The sequence below is a fragment of the Centrocercus urophasianus genome, unplaced genomic scaffold, assembly GCF_019232065.1.
Source record: "Centrocercus urophasianus isolate 14NV4802_14NV808 unplaced genomic scaffold, USGS_Curo_1.0 seq_29, whole genome shotgun sequence".
Taxonomy (NCBI): domain Eukaryota; kingdom Metazoa; phylum Chordata; class Aves; order Galliformes; family Phasianidae; genus Centrocercus; species Centrocercus urophasianus.
In genome coordinates, this window is record NW_024884855.1 from 985,451 (window position 1) to 1,004,766 (window position 19,316).

Genomic DNA, 19,316 nt, shown 5'->3' on the forward strand with positions numbered 1-19,316 from the left:
GGGGCCGGGCGGGACCGGGGAGCGCCGAGCGGCGGGGCCGGGCCGGCCGAGGCCTGAGAGCGGCGAGCCCGCGGCCGGACCGGCGCTCGGGCGGGCGATCCTCGCCGGCTGCCGTCCGCCGGGCCGTCGCCGGCCGCGCGTTGCGGAGCCGCGCGTTGCTGCGTAGCCGGAAAGTTTGGCGCAGGCCTTCGGTCGCGTTGCGTGCGAAAGTTTGGCGTCGGCGCTGCGTAGCGGCGAGGAGCGCTTCGGCACGCGGGCCTTTTCCGGGATGAGGAGGGTAATCCCGGTCGGCGAGCGGACCCGGGTCGGCAAGGAAGCGTTTTCTCATCGCCCGCTTCTTTCCAGGGGCGCTTGCGGCCGTGATTATTTCACGGGGTTTCCCTTTGTCTCGTGGTGCTCGCGCTGACGGGACGCCTGCAGCCCGGTGCTTAATGGCTGTATTGTTACTCGGGACTTGCCCGGTGTGTGTAATGGTGGATGAGAGCCTGACGCCGCTGCGAGCTGCCCCGATTCAGATACGGCTCAGGCTTTTTGCGCTCGAGCGGCGTAACTCCGCTCCAGCTGTTGTCATCTGCGCCGGCACAGCCAGCGCAGCCTCACGCTGCACATTGCTTCCTGTGCTCAGCCTCACGCTGCTCCTTCCTCCCGACACCCGAAACCCTGCGCGCAGCACCTCTCTGTACCGTTGGTCTGTGTGCAGGGTGGGATTTCCTGCGTGTCTCCGAGGAGTTTGACACCGGCATCTGCACGAGGTGAAGGAGCAGAGCAGATAACCTGCCGGGCTCGTTTTGTGTGGCAGTCTGTAGTGTTATGCTCGTCCCCCTCTGCTTTTTCTCTTTTAATTCATGCTTGGAGTGATAGCTGTGTGTATGCCTGGGATTTTATTATGTTGGTTCCTTTTTTGTCTTTAAATGCTTGAAATTAACACCGCAAATGAACGTGCTGCCTTGGCCAGTAGCAATAGAGCTGCTGGAGACGCTGGGCCAACAGTAGACAGCAATAAATAAGGCAGTGCTCGGGGGTCAGCCCTGCTGGACCATGCAGATCTCCTGTGAGATAATTCCCAGTTGTCTGATGCAGGTTATTCACTTTCTGTTCTGTCCGGGTGCTCCTGGAAGTTATGAGTCCAGTCTAGCGCTGCTAATTATTGCTGTGGCGATGTGCTGTGTTCAGATTTTGTGTCTGTAACTTCACGTTGAAAACTTCACCGCTTGTTGGTGTCTTTTTTTAGTGGAGATTTTGCTCTCTGTCGTTACCTGCTAGCAGAATAACACGTGCGGAAGCACTGCTGTGTTATCGCAGTGCTGTTTAATCAGCAAAGGAATCAGAGGGAACTGAGAATTTGGGATTGGAAAAATTCTGCAGTTTGTCTTTTATACAATGAAAAAACATGTGGGACGACTTAGAAATTTGACACTTCCATCCTAATTTGATTTACACTTTCAAGAATTTTTGCTTTGTAAATCTTCCTTGTAACATATGTTATGTTTTCCATCTGTCTTCTCAGATGTCTGAGATGCAGAGAGAACCTAATTCTTTCGTTTGGAATGCTGTCCTTAATAGAGATGTCTCAAACAACTACTATTGCGTAGAGCCAGGTTGTGAATCAAAAGGAATCTGGAGCTATATTATCAGTGCTAATTCAGCCACTGGGAGCTCAGAATCTAAATCTTTAACCCAGACACACACGCTCTTCAAAATCCTCACTGAGAAGAGACTTTCCCATTATCATCCGGATGGGTCCGGTCCCTTTGATTTGCGATAATGTTCATATCCACATACAAACATAATTGCTTCTCTGAGGGTATCTCTACAGCTGTGGGAGCTCACAGGGAATGGCCGTGCTGTCAGTAAGAGCTGCTGTCAGCGGGGCAGGCTTCCCAGTGCCACACCGCTGCAGGCTGCAGCCCTGCCTGCTTGTGCTGCACCTGAGAGTCCGTGTGTGATGAGTGCTGTAGTGGGTGTTGCTGCACGGGTGACACGACTTCTGTGTCATCTCCGGTGTAGTTTTCTCTAATGGGGCAAAGAAAGCTGGAAACCTGATGTGGAAATCTGCCTTGTGGTGGCTGCGAGGTCATTTCCTAAGTTTCATGGACTCCTTGAGGAAGGCGTTAATGAGAGTGATTCAGAACAGCCTCTGCTCGCTGAAATCAGTGCTTTGCAGTAAGGCAGATTTGAGCAGATGCCGGTTTTGTATTCAGTCAGTTGTAGTTGGAAGCTTTCTTAAGAGTCAGATGTATTCTAAAAAGAAAAAAGTTTCAAGTGCCTGCGTGCTGTTGGTTCCTTCTGTGTGCTCAGCGCGTTTGCGATTTGTGCTTTCGCACAGCCTAATTGCAATTGCTGACAGACTGCCCTCACTTATCATTTGGTCCCAGAAGTCGGGAGGGAAAAAGCTTTAAAGGAAAGAGAAAGGAAACATCCATCACTCTGTGATTTGCAGTAGCCACAAGGAGACACAAAACTTGTTTTTTTACTGTAATGTTGCATACTGCTTCTGGTTTGTGACACACTTGTAAGTGCACGTTAATCCTCGCTGTTCTGTTCCGGGCAGAGGTAGGCCTGCTGTGTGACAGCCCTGCACAGAGGTGAGCCTTTCCACGGGCTGATGGAAGGACGGAGCTCTCCCTGCCGGTGCCATCACTCACACTGAGGAGGATGGAGGACTGAGCCGTTTAAAATGTGCAGCACCTCGTGTCGACCCGTGTCTTTGATAAGAAGCCGGTAGGCAGGGAGTGTCAGAGCGTCACGGTCACCGTTAGGCTGTCGAGATAATGCACATCTTGGGGAGCTGTGGCTGGGTCTTCTCCAGATGTGTGGTGAGGGTGGCACGGTGTAGATCCGTCATGGTGTGGGATGGCTGGGGGCATTCTGTGCTGGCATTGGTTCGCTGTGCGTTTCGTGCTGCCTTAAGCAAGTGCCTGCCGTTTATTACTGGCATCTCACGTGATTTTGCTTGAAATGGTCACCTCGAACTTCAACGTTTTGTCAGCTGTTAAATTAGGATGCCGGGAAAGATTCATGTGTTTGTGGTAGGATGAAAAAGCGAGGCCTCAGTTCCAGTAATGTGCTTCGAGAACCTTAAAATATTTAATCTTCAACAGGGTGATCTGAAAGCAAAGCTAACTCCTGCCTGCAGCTCTGCTCCTGCAGCAAGGCGGGTCGACAAGCCGTGCTGTGCTGCGCAGCCCGAGAGCTGCGTGAGCTGTGCCGGCTCACAGGCTGCTGTTGGTGCTGCTGGGTAGGATTGGAAGCTGCTCATGAGAGCAGGCATAGCGGCACTGTCAAAACGGTGGAGACACCTTGGGAAGCAATTGAGAGGAAGAATAGTTACAGAGGGGCTGTGCAGGACCGGAGGAAAGCAGAGCGGATCCAGCGCTTGCCGTCCGATGCTTCCAGAACAGACCACGTTGCCTTTCTTCTGCCACGCATTTTTTGTGGTTTCGTTTTTCTTTTCTGTGTGTTCTTTTTCCCCTCTGGCATCCAGGAAGAGATAAAACGCTCACTTACCTGAATGTGGTTTTTTAAAATTTTCTTCTCTATGTTCATTTTGGTACCAGGGACATTTAACGTGCCCTTACGTATTACTTTGTGTTAATAGCAGAACATTCCAGTAATTGATGACTTTTTTTCCCCCGTGTAGAAGCAGATCTGACAGAAGCTAGTGTCGTGTTTTTGGGGACCTTTAGCACGCTGTGTCTTCATTGTGAGCATGAAAAGATGGAGATGATTTGAATAAATACAGTAGAAGGACAAACTTGGTTTTATGACTTGATGACACACAGAGTGCAGGTGGGAAGAGGCAAGGAATTAAACTCAGTTATCAGTGTGTGTTTCAGCTTATTCCGTTCTGTTTTTCAGGGTGGTGAGAAGGCAGCAGGGCAGAGCTGGGGACAGAAGGCAGCTGGACATCCCGGGGTCAGGCAGCTGTTTGGTGCTGCCCATTGGATGTGGCTTAGAGGATCCAGCTATGTGTGTTTTTTGTGTCCCAAGAAGTCAGGCCTGCTGTCAGGAGCAGTTCTGAAGCTGAGTGCTGCTGGAGGAGGCATAGAGGCTAGCAGAGGACAGATTCTTTCTCATTAACTTCCTGATTTGTTTGCTTAGTGTAATGAGCTTCAGGTTTGAAAAGTCACTTAGTTGCTGAAGTCTTACGAAAACAGGTGGAGAGATTTTTCTGTGAGTTTGAAAGTACTTTACCTTGTTCATGAAATGAGCTGGGTTCTAAGCTGATAGTGTCCCTTCTGGTTAGTGGACCAAGCAGATCCAATTTAGGAACTTACCATCGCGTTGCTTCTTGTCTGTGCCCTACGTGGCATTCAGTTGTGGAGAAGCATTTGGCTCTTCCCCCCTCCAGCCTTTTGGGCTTCTTTACCTGCCCCACATGCCCCACTGCTGTCTGTCCCAGCCTGGTGGCTGAACACCAGGTTGGGCACATCAGATTGGTGTGTGTTTGCCTCATCAGGTGAGGGCATTAATGGAAAACTTCCTTACTGGAAATCTTTTTTTTTTTTTCTCCCAAAAAAAGGTATTTTTAATTGCTCTTAGAACTTCAAATGTGCTGTCTATTGTGAAACAATAAATCACAGAATCTTTGCCTGTTGAAATGGGGTGGGTTGGGTGTGGGAGCTGCTGCCCGCCCCAAACAGTGTGCCCATTGAGCAGGGTACCTGCCAGGGGCCTGCGGAGCCGCTGAGCCCTGAACTGTTGGGGCTTTGTCTGCTGGGGTCTGAAAGCAGCCTCACAAAACAAACCCAGGCTCGTTGCAGTGTAACAGCTCTGCTGGCATGGAAGGAACGGTGTGGTGAGAATACAGCCTGCCTGCCGGGACCTGCATGCGTCTTCAGCCGTGGCCCCGTGCATGGGAAGGTGCCCTGTCACGTTGCAAGCAGCAGTCATGCCACAAAGCTGAGACTGGATTGAAGCAGCTGACCACCTGCTTTAATGTCTTCCACATACCAGGCGGAGAGCAGGGAAGGGAATACTTCAGGATGTGCCACCTCCCCAGACAGCTGAGGGGACAGCGGTGACTTTGAAACGATAGGAAAGAATCTGGTAACAGTTGCAAGTAGTTGTATGGATGGCGGTGTTCTACCTGAGAGTGTGACAGTTCTGAAAACATCTGGGAGGAAACTTGTTTTATTTTTGTAGCAGTTGCTGAAAGTGCTGTCCGGGAAAGTAAAGCAACATTGCAGCCCGTGAGTCTGAAATCAGGAGAGAGTGCGTCTCAAGCGTGTTATCTCCTGTGTGCAAATGGATGCTCAGAGAGCAGTGAATTCTCAGCTTGGAAAAGGAGGCCTTTGGGAAAAGTGGCAGAGTTTGAATTGTTCGGTGCTTCTCCCTCCCTCCTGACGGATGAGGGTTTGGTTCTGTGTCGGGGGAGACCTGCCTTTGTGCTGGAGGTCATTGCCATTTGGCTGCTGCAGAAATGGGTCGTGTTCTGTTAGGGCAGATTTTTGTGTGCATAGACACGCATACCTGTAACTGCCAAGACCATCTCATGTCTTCATAGATTGGTGGACATGCTTAGGTGGGCTTTTGTTTTCTGTCGTATAACTGCTGTAAAATACACCTCGTGTTGATGTAACATGTGCAGTTCTGATTGCAGTATAAAAGCAGAATGCTTAATTCCTGCCTGGACATCTGAACAGTGAGTTTTTACACAGCTGCCATGCAAAGCTGTTTACCTGTTCTGTGTTTTCCTGCTGGCAGAGCAGTAAAATTTCCGTGCCTGACATGAATGTACAGGAGCTGAAGAGGGGCGGGATGTGTTGGGATTTAAGAGGCGGTATTCCCAAATGCTTTCTTCACTCTTCTCATAAGCTGCAAAAACATTTCCAGCCCTTGGCTCTGACTGCATGGTGAAGCGTCCAGGCAGCAGAACGAAAAAAAAAAAAACTAGGATGCTGGAGTGCAGTGTTCAGTTTGGAAATGGGACTGGAAAAAAACTTTCTTCTTCTTCTTTTTTTTTTTTTTTTTTTTTTGAGCTATAGCAATGTCTTCATGTCTTGTTTCTTGTCTCCCCCAGCCATGCATACTCACGCACCACCTTTTGTTCCTGAAGCACGAGCAGTTTTACTGCAGCAGAGTGTAAGGATGCTGCAGTGGGGTTTACACAGGTTCCCTGGAGAAGTGAGGCGAGGCTCAAGGTACCCAGATCCTCAGTGCTGTGTCCCCATCCATGGAGCTGCTCTGCAGAGCCCCTGTGGGGACAGCCCAGGCAGAGCCACTGGGAGTGGGTGCTGGGGCTTGGAGGGGAGAGCTTGACGTGAGTTTAGCTTGTAAGAAGAAGGGTCAATAAAATGCACTGCAAGAGGCACAAACTGCAGTGTAAGTAGCGTCACAGGCTTGTGTGTGAAAGAGGGGGAGAGGTGGTGAAGCAATCGCCAAGAGATGCAGTGCTCCAGGAGCTCCTGTGAAAGGCAGGTGGAAAAGGAGAACTGAACGAGTAGAGGGTTACTTCCATAAGAAAAGGAGGACGAATACTTCAGTGCACAAAATTGGCTTCAGAAAATGTTGGCTTACTGCTTCCCTGCTTGGAAGAGGGCAGGAGGGACAGCGTTGTGTCAGGGCTTATGGGCTTGGCACAGGGGCAGGGCTGTGAAGGACGTGCTGCTCAGGAGAGGCAGGGGTCGAACCTGGGTGCGCCTTTCTGTGATGGTTTATGTCACTCTGTGGTCATTTTGCAGCACAGCTGAACGCTTGTTCTCCAGGATGAACTGAAAATTTGAGTGCTGATGGCCTGCACTGTGTTTCAATGGGCTGAAAGTTATTAGTAGGGCATCCTGGCTTCTTCGTACAGGTTAAATGTGCTGCGAGTTTTGCTGTTTCAGTTCCAAAATGCACATGGGGTGTTCTTAGGGCAGTTCTGCAGCCTGAGCCGTGCACTGATTGCTTGTGGTGGAGCACTGAGTTGAACTTTAAGATTATACAGCATTAGGGATTCCTGTCTTTAGAAAATAACTCCTGTTTACTCTAACCTGGGAGTGTTTTGGTTTAGTTTCACTGCGACGGACGAGGATTGCTCAGGGCTGGCTTTGGAGAGGCATACAGTCCTTCATACAGTCCTGTTAGATAATGGTAATGAGTGGTTGCTTTAGAACCACTGTCCTCGGATTGGGAAGCTTTGCAGAGATGTTTGGTGTTTGAACTGATGAGCTGGGGTGGTCTGCTTGTGTGTTTCCTTTCTTAATATGGATGTACACACTTCTTATGTCTACAAATTTGTAGTAAGTACCTTCATACCAATCAAATAACTTCATATTTTAGTCGCATACTGAAATAACATTGTTGCACAGACACTGCTGACAATGTGCAGTATAACATTTTGGTGAACTTGAGCTGCTTGTTTTAAATAAACGAAAACAACTGAGTTGTGTGGTGTGTGTTTGGGTATTTTCACTTTGGGCGTTGCAGCATGGCAAAGCAGCTCCTTCAAGGGCTGTAATGAAGACTTGATTGATTTATTTTGCCCATCTGGAGCATATGTGGATTACCTCTGTCAATACGGAATATGATAAATGAGGGATGGGCACTTAGAGAGCAATTTGAGTGATTGGAGCTGTTGAGGGTGTGAGAAGTGAGGCACTGTGAGAAGAACATGCTGAGCGTGTCATTCGGGAGCCTTTGAGATGTAGCACATCATAGTTTGTACAAACGAACAGAAAGAACTTAGCGACTGATATTGAACACATTGATGTGTGAGGCTGGGATCAGCACTTCCAAGAAGCATAGTTCCCTCTGATTAAGCTTTGAGGCCTCACTGGAAGGTCATATGCAAAACCCAAGTGGCAGTGTTGTGGTGGGATTTTGGGGTGGAATGCAGTGGCCTGGGATTACTCAGGAGGCTGGAGATGTGATGTAATAGCTGTTTGGAGAGCGTAAGTCAATCAGAAAACCTCCCCTGATACTTCTGTATTGTTCTTTCAGTGTAGGCACAAGAGACTTGGGACTTGGGTAAGATGCCACCACCTCAGTTTCTTAAGCATGGTAAAATGTTTTGCCAAGTTGTGCAATAAAACTAATACTTAATGACTTACGTTTTACCCTTTATTTCTGCGTGTATGTAGTAAGTATTTCTGTCTGCTTTCTGAAGGGCCCTGGACTTCTTGTCATGGGAGCACTCACTCACTTGCCGACAGCACTGATTGTCTTGGGTGAAGATATTCCTCAATGCACAGCTATTTTCAGACCAGTACAAAGTACTGTAGATGAATGTTTTAGTCGCTTACTTGTTATGTTTTCCTTACTTGTGTTTCTGTTTTAACTTGCAGATTTTGGATCTTTGTTTGACTTGGAAAATGATCTTCCTGATGAGCTGATCCCCAATGGCGAGTTGGGCCTTTTGAATAGCAGTGGGAACCTCGTTCCAGATGCAGCTTCCAAACACAAACAACTTTCTGAACTTCTGAGGGGAGGCAGCGGCTCTTCCTTAAACCCAGGAATTGGAAATGTGAACTCAAATAGCCCTGTCCAGCAGGGAGTCGGGAGTCAAGTGCAGGGGCAGCCGAACAGCGCGAGCATCGGCAACCTGGGTGCTATGGGTAAGAGCCCATTAAACCAGGGAGACTCTTCTGCTTCAGGCCTGGCAAAGCAAGTTGCCAGCACCTCTGGACCTACCACACCTGCATCACAAACACTGAACTCTCAAGCACAAAAACAAGTGGGGATGGTGACGAGCAGCCCTGCAACATCACAGACTGGACCTGGAATATGTATGAATACTAATTTCAGTCAGACACACCAGAGCCTTCTCAACAGTAATTCTGGTCACAGTTTAATGAATCAGCCTCAGCAAGGACAAGGGCAGGTAATGAATGGATCTCTTGGGGCAGCTGGAAGAGGAAGGGGAGCAGGAATGCAATATTCTGCCCCTGCCATGCAGGGGAATGCAGGCAGTGTGCTGGCAGAGACTTTAACCCAAGTGTCTCCACAGATGGCTGGTCACACCGGGCTGAACACAGCACAGACAGGAGCAATTACAAAAGTATGTACACAATTTAACGTATTCCGTGTTTTGCACTTGCATTTTTCCCACTCAGGTGTTTTGAAAAATTAGTAGTCCATTTTTGAGGAGCAGAACAAAATAATGTGCTTTCTTGAGTCTGCAGTTACCGGTTTCAGAGACCAGTGATATGAAATATTGAAGCTGGTTTGTCATGTGATCAGCAATGCGATCGTGTGAAAACACATCCTGAGAGTTAAACGTTGGATTTTGTCTTAGCAGTGTGGATTAGAAAAGAACAGCTTAAATTTGCAAAAAAAAGGGGACAAGTAATTATTTCTGTGCAGGATCTCGTTATATCTGCCAGACAGCAATGTGCTCTGAAGCAGTGTGAGATCTTAAGGAGTTTGAAGAGGGAGAGGTATAGCACTTGTCCTCTTGTCAAGGGCTGCTGTCAGTAGCTGTGCACTGAATGTTTTTCACATACAGGAGCACTAATCTGGAAATACGAAATTTTACATGGGTTGCAAAGCTAATCTGAACTCTACAAAAGGGAGGGACAGTATTGGCAAGAAGCAGCTTAGTGGCCTTTGCAGAGTGTGCATACCTGTGGAAGCTTCTGCCTGTGTCTTGGGGCACTGCTGTGGTCCCTGCTTGATACAGTCATTGCTTTTTAGCCCTTGACTTCACTGGTCTAAGCTCAGAGATGTGATTAGAGGTGAAGAGTGCTGCTCCTTCTGTCTCAGCTGGGTAGCACTGGGCCTCATCTCTGGTGTGGCGTTGGTGCAGCTCCTCCCTTGGATTCTGATGGTGAAACATTCTGTTATTGGAAAGGAATTCCATCTCTAATCTTTCATCCATCCGCACACCACTCATCATTGTAATTTATTGGTGTGTGTGTTAATTCATTGTGTTAAGAATTCTGGAAAAAATTGCACTGCCTGACAAAAGAAAGCCCAGTTGGGAATGGTTTTCTTAAGAAATGTGGATGGTGGAGTACTGGGTGGTTTGTTTGGTTCTCGAACATGAAAGTACAAAGAGCATTCGGATGCCACCAAAAGGGATCCCGCTGCTTAAGGCAGAGATGCTTGTGATCTGAGTGAAGGTCAGAGCACATAAAAATGAGTGCATCCGTTTCCAGCCCCAAATCAGTTAATTTGGCCGTGGGGAGGGATTGGGCTGAACAGAAAGAAAGGAGCTGCTTTCTTCTTTTTTTCTTTTTTAACCCTATCTCTTTTTCCCGTAAATTTATGGAGTAGATTTTCCCTAGCCACAACATAGTCATGTGGTTAAGCTACTGATTTTTGATGCAAACTAATCCAAGTTGAATTGCGCAGGAACAAAGGGTCTTGCCTAAGGTCTTATCTGACCAAGTATGAAACTGGTGGGAGAGGTTCTGTGGTCCCATGGTTTCTTGTAAGCCTGTCCACCCCTGGTAAGGAATAGGCCAGTGCAAATATATGGACGTGAGCCATAGTCTGGAGCCAGCTGCAAGTGGGATGCTCGAGCTGAGGAAGATGATCTGGGTGTTCTCAGCATTAGTTCAAGGAGTAAGATTGAGCAAGAATTACTTTGGAAAAGAGTAGTGAGAAAATCCCTGGTCCTTACGTCATTGGCTTCTCCTGCTGTGTAGTGCATTTCCAAATGTCTTGCTCCCTGGATTTCCATCTCACAAACAGAGGTGTTCTCCATTTTTCTTGGTTTTGTTGTTTTCTTTTTGGAATAGGCATTTCAGTTTGGCATCCTACTGCAGTCTCTTCCCATCGCTGAGTCTGTTATCCTAGTAGGGTCCTAACGGTGATGTGTGTCAGCCAGTTGTGATGAAGGCTTTCAAGGAATGTAAATAAACAGTTCAGCAGGTTTGTCTGTTCTTCTGAAACTGATGTTTCTGCTGAAAAGATTGTGTGAGTTATTTACAGATACACCAGATTAGTATAGCAAGGATCTGAATGCTTTATTGGCCGTAACTGCGGTTTGTGGGTTTATATGGAGTGCTTGCCTTGTGATTTTGACCTGAGATGTTATGGAAGCCTCTGAGGAAAGCTGTGTACACTGCTGTGTCTTCCTTCATGCAAGCCATTGCCAGACTCCTCTCCTGGAACAGTTTTGCTTCTAACTGTGGGACATGGGCAGTGCTGCAAGGATAGTTTTCATTTGGGTTGAAGTTCTTTAAGAAATCTGATTAAAAGATCAGAAGGATTCTTCTTCTCTGAACAAATACCACGGGGTGGGGGGTAGAGGAACAGGTTGTTTAGTCACAGTCATTTCCAGCACTGGTGAAATTGTTCCTTTTTGTTGTAATCGCTTTTGCAAAGTTCATTAGGTCTAGAAAATGTGTTCAGACCATCTAGAGAATCACCTTAAGTTAGGGTTGGCGTGGAAGATTGAAGGTAGTCGGCTTTTGAACGTCTTATGTAGCAACAAAGCTCAGCAGATGGTTTATTGCTTCCCTAGAAACCAGCGCTTCGTTGCAGACGTGCTCTGTGCCTCACGCTCTTCTGTTGCCGTCATCATTGAGTTCATCTTTATAAAATGAGGGAGATTCAACCTCTGTGTGGTTCCTGGTGGCTGGCACTGGAGCTGGAAGTTGTTCTTATAGGTTGGATGTCACACAGCCTCTTGCTGTGGTGCGTTCCTTTCTTCCTGTTGCTGCTGTGAAAGCTTTGGGAAGTTTCCTTTTATTCTGCGTGGATCTCAGCACTACTAAACCTACATTGAGATTGGTTTCCTTCGCAGGTTGGTCTAATTTTTGGGGCTCTGTATGGTGTGCATGGATGTCACTGTTTGGTCAGATCTTAGTCTGAGCCTGTAAGCACATCAATCACGGGAAAATGGTTGGCTGTGTTTTCCTTGCTTGTGTGCAATGTGTTTAAGCCCCATTGCCTCTGGGAATCTGGCATGTGTAATAGAGTTCTGGTACCCAAATCTTAGCGGTTCAAAACGGCACTAATGGGCAAAAAACAGATTTCTCTATGAATTCAGTGTAGTCTTGCCTCTTAACTTTATTGACCTAATTAATTCATGTTCTTCATGGCTTTAACTTTATTTTAATCAAAATAGCCACATGGCATTGCACTTTGCAGCAGAATTTTGAGATGAAAGAGTAGGAGGAACTCGGAACACAGTCACATCCCTTGTAATGTCTGCCAACAGGACAACCGGTTGTGTCGTGGTTTGGTGCTGAGCTGTGTAAAAACTGGATTCTGCTCTTTGCTGTTTCCAGGCTGTCTGTGTATGTGTGTGTTCTTCGGAGCAGTGCACAGTCACGGTTTTGCTCCCTGTAGTTCACTGAGCAGTGGTTTGCTGTTGGATAGTAATCTTCAGGACATCTAATGGTGCAGTGAACTCTGAAGAACAAGAGCAAGACTTCTGTATGCGTCCTAATGTTTGACTCTGTGTTTTGAGGAATCTGAGGTAAGGCAAATAAGAGAGAAAAAAAGATTTGAAGAGATTAGCTGGCTGCTATTGCTGAGTAGCAGATTGAGATGCACTCGCTGATTGTGAATTAAGTCAGCCGAAGACGTTCGCATTCGCATTCCGTGGTCGCCGTGTTTGTTTTCGCAGCCTGCTGCTGCCGTTTGTTTCTCTGGTGACTCTCAATCTGTCTGGATCTGCCTGAATTGTTTTACCATGACTTGCGCTTAATTTGCAGCTTATCCTCGACGTTGTCCATAGCAGGCTGCCAAGCAGGCTGGCTGCAAGCAGAGCCTCTGGCAAGCACGAGTAGCCACGCGAGCCGCATCCCACCCAGCCCTGCTGCTGTGTGCTCACCGACTGGACCAGCTGCTCAGCTCCCTAGTCAGTATTGTGATGACCAAAGCGGTGTTTTTATGTTTTTTTTTACAGTGCCTTTATCGTAGTACAAGCAGGAGGAGGATATAAATATATAGAAGTGCCTAACAGCAAAACTCACCCTTAGTAAAATGAAGATATCTGTAACGCAGCTCTGGTTTGAAACATGGCCACGTAAAGCGGTGCTTGGTGGGTGACTTGGCACTTGATACACCAGATTTGGTAACTTAAAATGCTCTCCTGCCACAGCAGTCCCTCCTGGCACCTGGAATCGAGTTGTTTCCTATTTCTAGTACACGAGCTAAATTGCCTTTGCAGTTGTGCAATGTCATTGAAGATCCTTGAAGCGATAGCCGCTTGGCTTCTGCCTGCTTCTTACGCTCACGCCGGTACCCGTGCTGTGTCTGACTAATGCTGCAGGCTGAAAGAATGTGTGAAACGGAGCAGTCAGCCTTCATGGGAAACCACAGCTTGGTTTCCTCTGCTCTGCTTCCAGCTCGGGCTGGAGGAGCCGGTCTGCATCAAGTCATCCAGCTGACGAAAATGAAATATTTCGGTGTCTTCTTAGAGCGGAGTTGTGCTGCTGTGTTCTGCTGCAGTAACGCAGCACTGACATTAAGGATCTTGCCACCAACTCTCAGTCACTTAGGTTAGCCTTATGTAGTGCTTCTGTTTCTGGTGTTGGAGTTGAGTTGATTTCTCAGTGTATGTGAAGGAAGACTTTGGTAGTAAAATCAAGAGAGCCACCAGTTCTTTGGAACCCACAGACTGAAAGTGATATTGTCTCCAAAGCTTTATGAAGATGACAAACCTTCAGATCCTCATTATGATTTCTTTCTGATTTTTAGGCTGATTCCACATCTCTTCTTGCTGCTGCGTTTCAATTTGTTTTTTCTAATGCACAGAGATAAGATTCGCTGAGAGAGGGCAGCCTGCCTATTGATGTGTGCCTGTGTAGAGGTTGCAGGTTGCTTCTTGCAGAAGGAATTGTTTGTTCTGTAGTAATTCTTCTAATAAGTCCCAATTGTACATACAGATCCTGTTGCGCAGGAGCATTTTTGGTGACGAGATCTCTTAAGAGGTCTGAAAACCTTCTCCTTATGTCATGATGCACTTATCATTTGTGTGTGACAGTGAGCTGTGATGGCACTGTGAATCGCATGGTCGTAAGTATATAGAGAAATGTGTCAAAGAGCCTGTGGTACGGCCTGGGAACTATGTGCTGGTGTCCTTTTTTCTTAGAAACAAAGAGAAGGGAAGAAACTTTGCAAATGACATGTATGGCATGGCATACTGTGGCAGGAAGGTGTGCCTGTTTGGGGAGTTGCTGCAACCGCTGAAGGGAGCAGTGTGCCATGCTTATTGCTTGTGTTGTCAGTGTTCCTGTGTAATCCCAGTTGTGGTTTTGAGATTGGAAATAGTTGGTAGAATTGAGATTTAGATGGATGAGGATTTGGGTGTTTTTTCTGGAAGTTGTGCTACTTAGAAGAGCTGCCTGGGACCAGCACCTGGAAACGTGTGCTGCTCTGCATGCTGGTGCTGCTTCAGGCCCAGAGCCATAGTTGCACTGAACCGCATTTTTTGTTTCTTTGCTGAGCACGTGTATGTGCTTTAGCTTTGCCACAGTGCCACAGCATGAACTGGTTTGCAGTGAGTCGTAATGGAGGCAAGGCACACTACATGTTGGGGCCCACTGACAGAAAGATCCCTGTGTGAAGCAGAGGAGCTCTCAGAACAGCTGCAGCCCGGTGCAGGCCCGGCCGCGTCCTGTGCCTTCTCAAACAGGCCTTAAACACAAGCAAATAGAACAAATGCCCTTTGAAACTTTTGGCAATTAGGATAAATGAAATAACCCCTTTACGGTGAGAGGATCTTTGTACCCTGGAAGGGCTGGAGAACTCAGCAAGACTAACGCTGGGGTTCTGTGCTGTGTGCCCAAGCGCGCGGCTGGTGCTGAGCCCTTCGCTCTGAGCACCTCCTGCTCCATTGCAAGCCCTGTCTGCAGCCCTGGGCTGTTCTCACCACCCTGCTTAAACACATGCATTCCACATGACCGTCAGATCTTCACCTGGCTTTAAAACGTCCTGAGAGCTCTGTGGGCTGCTTCACGTGAGTTGTGAAGTCCTCCGAGAGGAGCATTCCGGAGATCTCAGGGCAGCTCTGCATGCTGTGTGGTGTTTCCAAATAAACACAGTTGGATCTTAAAATTACTGCTTGCAAATTATTTCAATGGTATAAAATATTTATATTTAGGTTTCTCTCTGGTTACTGTTAATGTCACGCTATGATATTTAAGCTAAGTGGTTGTTTTCAGTAAACCATATTGACTCTTTTTTGTGTATGCATTGTAACCTGGAGTGGAAACTTGTTCCTTGTCGGTTTGATTTCTGTTTTCCTCTGGTTCTGGGTTGAAATACAATAATTACCTGTGTCTTTTAGAAGCACTGTGGTTTTTTTTCTCCTTCATTGTAACCAATTTCCTGCAGGATTTGTGTCTGCTGAGGAGCTCACGTAGGGAAGGAAAGGAAGCTGAGCTCCTCTCTTCACGGTGTTTGAGACACTCTGTAGGGCTGCTGGTGCCTTTTTCTGATTGGCAGCCATGAAAGCTCTTGTAGTGATTAGAATGCATGGTCACTTGCTGCTAATTGTTCATTAAAGCTTAGAGTTCTTATTTGCTGAGGTTACAGCACTCAGTGAGCCTTCGGAGCTGTGCTTTCCTGATGTACAGCAATGATGCTCAGTGCAGAAATTGCTTTAGTTCTTCCTGTGGTGTATCCCATTTTATCAGCTCGTGCTGGCCTTCTCAGAAGGAAGTTTGAAAGTGTTTTATGCATGCATGCATGCATACAGAGTAAGCGTGTTTTGTTGGTTTTTGTGTTTTTTTTTTTTTTTTGAAAGTGTCAAACGCATTAAGAGCTTTTTTTTCTCTGTATAGATCCCTAAAGAGCACTTTTCCACAAAATTCTGACCTTTCTATGTCAGTAATAATGCTGGAATATTTGTAAGTTTTTAAGACATTTCGTTGCCTTGGAATGCTTAAATTTGTCTTTCACCTCTGAGAAGTTCTTGGAAGAGGTTAAGTCGTACTACAAGTGGCAATAAAGCACCTGGCTTCCTCGTAATGGCATTTCTTAGACTTCAGTTCTGGCTTTACTCAGTTTTTCCTGCTATAATAACAGCTGCTGCAAATGACAATGGTTCCTGCATCTGCAGGGTTTGGTTTTTTGGGTTTGTTTTTTCTGGTTTTTTGTTTGGTTGGTTTGTTTTTGTTTGTTTGTTTTTGTTTTTTGTTTTTTTACATTTCTTTGGTACTGGAGAGAAGATGCTGTAGAACCTCATGGATCTGTTTCTGGGCTTTCATTAGAGCAGCATATGAGCGAGGGCAGCGGAGGTGGCACAAGACAGGCAACTTTTGGGTGCTGCTAGGCAGCTCGCAATGGAATTCTCAGAACTAATTCTTGAAAAGTTAAAATTTATGTTCCTGTGTATTTATTTAAGGCATCCTTGTTGTTAACTGACTTTAAAAGTGAGTGTTTTTGAAGTGCTGTTCTTGTCAACCTGCCATGTTGGTGAGGGTGAGGAGCGCTCCTCCAGTGCAGGCAGTGGCCTTGTCTCCATTCTTGCACTTAAACTGAATTCCTTTTCTTTTTTTTGGTGTTGCCATTGGCTCTTTGCCACAAAATGATTAATTTTTTCCTTGCTTCTCCATCTGTCCCTCTGGCATTTACATTGCAAGCACCGTGGTGACTTTCTTTTGGAACGTGTTCCTATAGGATAAAACAGCAATTAGTAAAGGCTTGCATCATTTTTGTCAGCAAACAGATAGAAGATGGTGCCAGCGTAGTAAAGAAAGCCTGTCCTTCCCTCCTCACCAGCGTGCACAAATCCCCACCAGACCTCTCTGTCGCGCTTCCTTGGTAGCCGTGATCAGCCAGGTGGACCTTGCCTCGCACCGAAGCTTCGTGTTTCATTCCAGAGGGAGATAAGAGTCCAAAGTGCGGGGCTGCAGCTCGCAGGCACCAGGAGGGATCGGCTGCAGGGGCCGAGCCGGGAGCTGGCGGCTGTCCTGCTGGCTGGGGCGCTGCGGATGGCAGCACGGAGCTGGGGCTGCCTGCCTCCCACTGCGTGACCGCTGGAAGGCAGGAGGGCACCGTGCGCAGCTGTCCTGCTGCTGACTAACAGTGCTGAAAGCGGCTGCTGTCAGCCTGCATTCCTGGTGTTCCTCCATTACGTTACGACACCTCGCTCCTGCGTTGCCAGTGCTTTGCGTGCTGCCAGTTATCATTGGTGAGCACCAGGACACCTCAGTGCTCCATTTCCTTACCTTTCTGTCAAAGTGAGGAAGATCGTAGGTAAGTTAAAATGATTTAAACAAAGCAAGGTTATATTGTTTCTGGTAGCAAAAAGGAGTCAGTGGGTGGGAAGGGAGAAGGGGGTCACAGTGCTGAGCTTTGTAACCATCTGTTGAAAGCCCACGTTTTAAGCACATCCAGTGATGGCAAAGAACCTGAAGGCTTAGTGCAATGGTAGAGTGTTAAGAGACTGGTTTTGGTGATGCCACAGAAGGGTGGGATAAAGAGTATGCAGGTGTGTGACCTGGTGGCAGCAGGCACAGGAGCTCAGACCATCACTGCTCCTGTGGCAACCGCCAGCAGCAGAGCTCAGGGGCAGAAGTGCTCCGCTGTTCCTCTGTGTGAAATTATTCCTTGTGTGCCAAGCCCAAAGGATGCTTTCTGAATCTCTGGGTCAAAATACGGAGTGAAGGATTCTTATGTTATGCTAGTTGTTTCTTCAAAAAAATACAAGGGAAAAATATCATCCCCCATATGCCTGTGATGTAATAGGGGATTTTGAATGAGGCATGTGAGATGCTGAGCAGCAGTGGCTGTGGAAGGTTTGGTTCATTTTCTCTGAGATGCTCATATGTGATTCACGGCTGTTCAGTCAACCTAAGGCTCTTGATTATGGCGTAACCTTAAAGCTGTAGATTAAACGTTCAGAAAACTGAATCATCGTTCACAAGTAGCTCTTGAAAGGTGGAAACACTTATTATCTGCTTAGCATTTAGCATAGTGTTTCACGTCAGGTTCTTCCAGGGATAAATAGGAGGCAACAGGGGGAGCATCTCTCCTTGCAGATGCACAAGATGTACGGGAAAGCAGTGACAGTTCTGTCTTCCTGGAGCCATTCCTGCTGCTGAACGCACAGTTCTCATGTGCCCTGCTTGGTGACACTGCCCTTAGTTTGTGACCTGGCCTCTTGTCAAACCAGGTCACATCTAAGATGCCCGATTTCCCTCTTCACTCCTTAATTCTGACATGTATGTTCTGTTCGCAGGCATAATAATGTAAATGACTAATCTGAGCTTAGAGATCATTTTTAGCTTTTGTCTCACAGACTAAATTCAGAGAGATGTAAGGATGGTGGTGGTTGCTAAAAGGCATCTTTGTCTTCCTGCTGCAGCTGTTCTGTCAGAGTGAGAGGTACAGGAGCAAATTGGCAGAATAGAGGCTCTCCCTTTATTTTCCTATTTCCAAGAACACGGGCAGACCAGATCTAAGTGTGGTGTGGGCTGAGTGCCTTCATGCTGCTACTATACGGGCCCGAGTCCTTCCTGATCCCCTGCATGCACCATCATGCTCCCTGCCCCATCCTCACATTACCTCTCTGCTGTGCTGGCAGCACTAACGGGGCTCATTCAGCGCCTGCAGACACTGCCTGGTGAGCACTGGGGGAAGTGGCAGAATCCTTTGTGCCCTCTCTTCGTGGTGATGCTGATTGGAGCACCGTAGCTCACCTGTCCATCTGTTTACGCAGCAAGCTTAGGAAATTAATTTTATCTGTGAGGCCTTTAATGAAAATGGGTCAAATTGACTGGTGAATTCCAAAGCGGTGAGTGAAGCGTGGATTTGGGGAAGGGGAGGAGCAGGGGCCCTGGCCGACCTCACAGCAGTCAGTGTGGAGAAGCTGCTTTCCTGCTGCTGGGCTGAGTGAGCGCATGCATGAAAGTGAGCTCCGTGGGCTGCCATGCTGCTGGGAGGAGCAGTGCCTTGGAGCTGTGCTTAGCCACCTCTATGCTGTGGGGCAGAGGATGGTGCTCTGCTGTGGTGCAGGTTTGGGTTTCTGTTCTGCAGCGCTGCTCTCCTGGGCTTTGGTGGTTAGTGGAGGTGGCAGTATGGTCACGTTCTTACATTGTTTTTGCTTGCCAAGTCGTTTTCTTCTCATCTTTCTGCATTGTGTCTAGGCAAGCAGAACAGAACTTCTAATTCCCTTTCTATCAGTAGGTTCCACATTATAAAGAACTGAGCATATAACAGCAGCGATACAAAATCACACCTTTCACTGAAAGCTGTGTGGCTTTTGTTTACTAACCCCTGTTTTTAAGTAGAAAAAATTCTTAAAAAGTCTGCATAATCTTCAGAGTTTCAGTGGTATTTGGTCATTTACCCTTTCTCTTATTTTTGGTTGGAAGGTGTAGGACCTCACATTTTGCCTGTTGATACGTGTTTGCTAGGTGGTACATATTTATACCTTTCTATTCCCAGAATTGGTACTTTAAGATCATTACTTGATGTTATAAGCTAAT

At 47.2% G+C, this 19,316-nt stretch overlaps 1 protein-coding gene across 1 annotated transcript in view; it reads left to right on the plus strand.

The window, feature by feature from the left end:
• Nucleotides 1-268: 268 nt before the first annotated feature.
• The window catches only part of LOC122165300 (CREB binding protein), a 77,441-nt gene continuing 58,393 nt past the window's right edge, over nt 269-19,316 (plus strand). Inside the window, exons 1-3 of the mRNA XM_042828165.1 lie at nt 269-277; nt 626-752; nt 8,268-8,980. Of these exons, the coding sequence (XP_042684099.1) occupies nt 269-277; nt 626-752; nt 8,268-8,980 (849 nt within the window). The remainder of the gene's footprint in view (nt 278-625; nt 753-8,267; nt 8,981-19,316) is intronic.